Consider the following 3,324-nt stretch of genomic DNA (forward strand, 5'->3'; position numbering starts at 1 on the left):
CTATTATTATCATTGTTTTTCTTTTTTGATAAGGTATTAATATGACTGTAATTTATGTACCTTGATTCTGGAAATACTCTTAAAATTAAATTCAGCTAACAATTAAATTTGAATATCTCTGAATTTTGTAGCTAGATGTTACGGGTTCGAGCCGTGGAATCTCCCACTAATGCTTGCATCAGAGTAGGCTATATACATCACATCCCTTGAGGTGCAACCCTTCTCCGAACTGTGCGCGAATGCAAGATGCTTCGTGCACCGAGTCGTCATTTTTTAATCTTTGAATTTGTAGATCGGAAACAACATAAAAGTGGTTACAATTTCAAAATTTAATTTTAACTCCCCTTCTTGAATGCCATAAGTGACCACAACAACCACTCTACCACCTTTAATACTAGCCTTCATAACTTACAACCAAAACTACCTCATAAATACATGACAAAGAAAACTCAAACACTACAAAGCACAGCTGTAAAATTACTTGGAAATAATTAGAAACTTTCACACTAGATATACTTAGCTAAAATTGGAAAAAAAGAATTGATTGTCTAATAAGCAATTTGATATAGAAGATGCAAAATGTTGTGTTTAGATACTATTCCAAACTTCCAAATATTTTTCCTTCTCTTCTTCTTTTGCATAATTGTTTTTCTTTTCTCCTTTCTAGTAATTCACCTCTACATCTATCAAACAAAATTTGAAAATAAATAAATTCAAAAAAAAAAAAATACTAGAGATTTGATGAGAAAGAAGAGTGTATAACTTTGTTTTGTTTTCCCATAAGCCAAAGAAGTGTTCTCCTTGCAAAAGATGGAGTTTTTGGTTGAAATTCCAATCTATTGTAGCATTGATTTTCTTCATCACATCCTCCATTATTTTCCCATGTACCAATATCAATCTCTGAAATAGTCCTGCTACTGCCACCACCACCACCACTACCATTCTTGGTCGCGGCGGAGCCACCTGGAACCGCCGTGGCTGGAATATTCCGGCTAACCGGAAACCGGAAAGAAAAAGCCCTTCTTGAATTGTTATTTTCATCCTTTTTTCCCCTTAACCAAATCTTGGAAATTGAAAAGCTCTCTCTTTTACAACTCCCATTTTCAAGAATCTTGTTTTCATTGACATGAATGTTGTTTTGCATGGAATTTTCAGCAAATTTGAATCCCTCAAATCCATTGAATTCCCTTCTTGAATCACATCCACATTCAGACATTGCTTGTCTATGACCTGGTGTCAAAGGTGGCAAATTTGGCTTCTTGTTTGAACTCTTTTTTGAGGGTGTTTTTCTAATAGGAACATGTAAAGCTGTAGTTTCATCTAAAACATAAGCAAATGATCCCATTGAAAAACATCTTCTTGAATCAATATTATTACTACTTCCTTCTTCACTTTCTTGTGGCTCCACATTCTTGAATTTTCCTAATTTCACTTGTACAACTTTTTCAACTTCCTCTTCTTTTCCTTTGATTTCATCACAAGTTTTTGCCACAACAATATCTGAGACATTAATTTCCTCAAAATGGGAACTTAAACTTAGTCTTGAAATTGAATTATTCCTTCTCAATGATCCAAATTCATGACTATTTTGAACAATATTTTCCCTTGAACTTTCACTTCCAGATTCAAGAACAAAGACAATAGGAGAACAACTATGGTTGTTATTTGATGAAGAGAAATCAGGCAATAAACTAGCTCTACAAAGAGGACAAGTTGAATGAGACAAAAGCCAAGTGTCAATACACTCCATATGAAAAGCATGGCTACATTTAGGGAGTAATCTAAGCTTATCTTCTGGCTCAAATTCACACAAACAAACAGCACAATCAAAAGGGTCTTTGACACCAATAATTGCTTTGTAATTGAAAACAGGAAGTGTATCAATAAAAGATTGATCTACACCAGAATCATGTAAGTGAAAAAGTTGCTGTAATTGACCTTGAAGTGCTGTTACATTGTCTAATTCATCTGGATCTCTATTTGTTGGCCTTAATAAAAATCTAACAAGTAAGTGAAGTAAACCAGAAATGAAGAAGATAATTGCAAGAATTATGATAACAAGAAGTATACTTGGGCTTACTTTGTTATTCAAATTGAAAAGACCGCCACTACTACCACTAGAATCATGTGTAGAAAATGGTGTTAAGGGTGGTGGTGGTGGTTGAAGGAGGAAAAGTGGCTGATTTGAAGGAGAAAGAACACTACTTTCTTGAATTTTAACAAAAACCCAACTCATATTTTCTTGAAAAGTAGAAGAAAAACACACCAAGATTCAAACTTTTTGGCTTGTGACTATAGGAAAATGAACAACAGAATGGAAACAGACTCAAAAGTTTCAATCTTTCAGAGGTTTTCAGTGAGAAAATACACTAACTTCTATGAATTTTAAGAAGAATACAACCCATATTTTCTTGAAAACTACAAGATAAACACAACCAAGATTCAAACTTTTTGGCATGTGACTATAGGAAAATGATCAAGAAAATGGAAACAGACTCAAAAGTTTCAATCTTTCAGAGGTTTCAGTATGAAAATGTGAAAGAACGCTACTTTCTTGAATTTTAACAACACCCCAATTCATATTTTCTTGAAAACTATAAGAAAAACTCACCAAGATTCAAACTTTCTGGCTTATGAACACAAGAGTAAAAAAGGTTCAGTCTTTCAGAGGTTTTTTAAGGAAATGGATGAAAATATGAAAGAATTGGTGGAGAGAAGAGATATAAGAAAATGGGGTTGTGATAAAGACTCTAAAAAAGAGATCTTTTAATGATATTTTACTAGAAAAAGGAACCTGCAAGGTCAAATTTACTGAAAGGGAAATTGAAGAATGGCTGGTTGAGAGGTGTAAATGAGATGAGACTAAAATAAAATATTTGAAAAAAATTTAAGCAATTAAATTCTTTGATCAGAGAGCAGCACAGACATTATTGTTGATGATCCAAGCTTTGATCTGTAAGATATAAATAAATGATTCATCAAATTGAGAAAAATGTTTAATTTTTTGTGTTCTTTAAAAAATTGAAAGATTAAGGGCAGGTGATTTCTTTATTATCCTTCACCAAATGCAAGGCTTCTTTTGGTTGACTTTGGAGAAAATCACAACAGCAAATCCAATGTACATTTAATTCTCTTAGTTAGCATTAAGAATAAAGAAAGAAAACAGTGTTTTTTTAGCGGTAAACAATTGAATTTTCACTGTGAATCGAAATGGTCCTTTTCCCACTTAGCTTCTTGAGTTTATAAAAGAACAATTCGGTACACTAAGCTAGTTCTGACATACGAGGTAAAGGGAAGAATTGGACCATAAGGGTCTATTATACA

At 33.0% G+C, this 3,324-nt stretch overlaps 1 protein-coding gene across 1 annotated transcript; it reads right to left on the reverse strand.

The window, feature by feature from the left end:
• Positions 1 to 540: 540 nt before the first annotated feature.
• Positions 541 to 3,077, reverse strand: LOC104102763 (RING-H2 finger protein ATL13). The gene has a single exon (XM_009610578.4). The coding sequence runs from the start codon at positions 2,234 to 2,236 to the stop codon at positions 731 to 733; it is 1,506 nt and encodes a 501-aa protein (XP_009608873.1). The 5' UTR covers positions 2,237 to 3,077; the 3' UTR covers positions 541 to 730.
• Between the last annotated feature and the right edge of the window lie 247 nt (positions 3,078 to 3,324).

Source organism: Nicotiana tomentosiformis, chromosome 11 (assembly GCF_000390325.3).
Source record: "Nicotiana tomentosiformis chromosome 11, ASM39032v3, whole genome shotgun sequence".
NCBI classification, from domain to species: domain Eukaryota; kingdom Viridiplantae; phylum Streptophyta; class Magnoliopsida; order Solanales; family Solanaceae; genus Nicotiana; species Nicotiana tomentosiformis.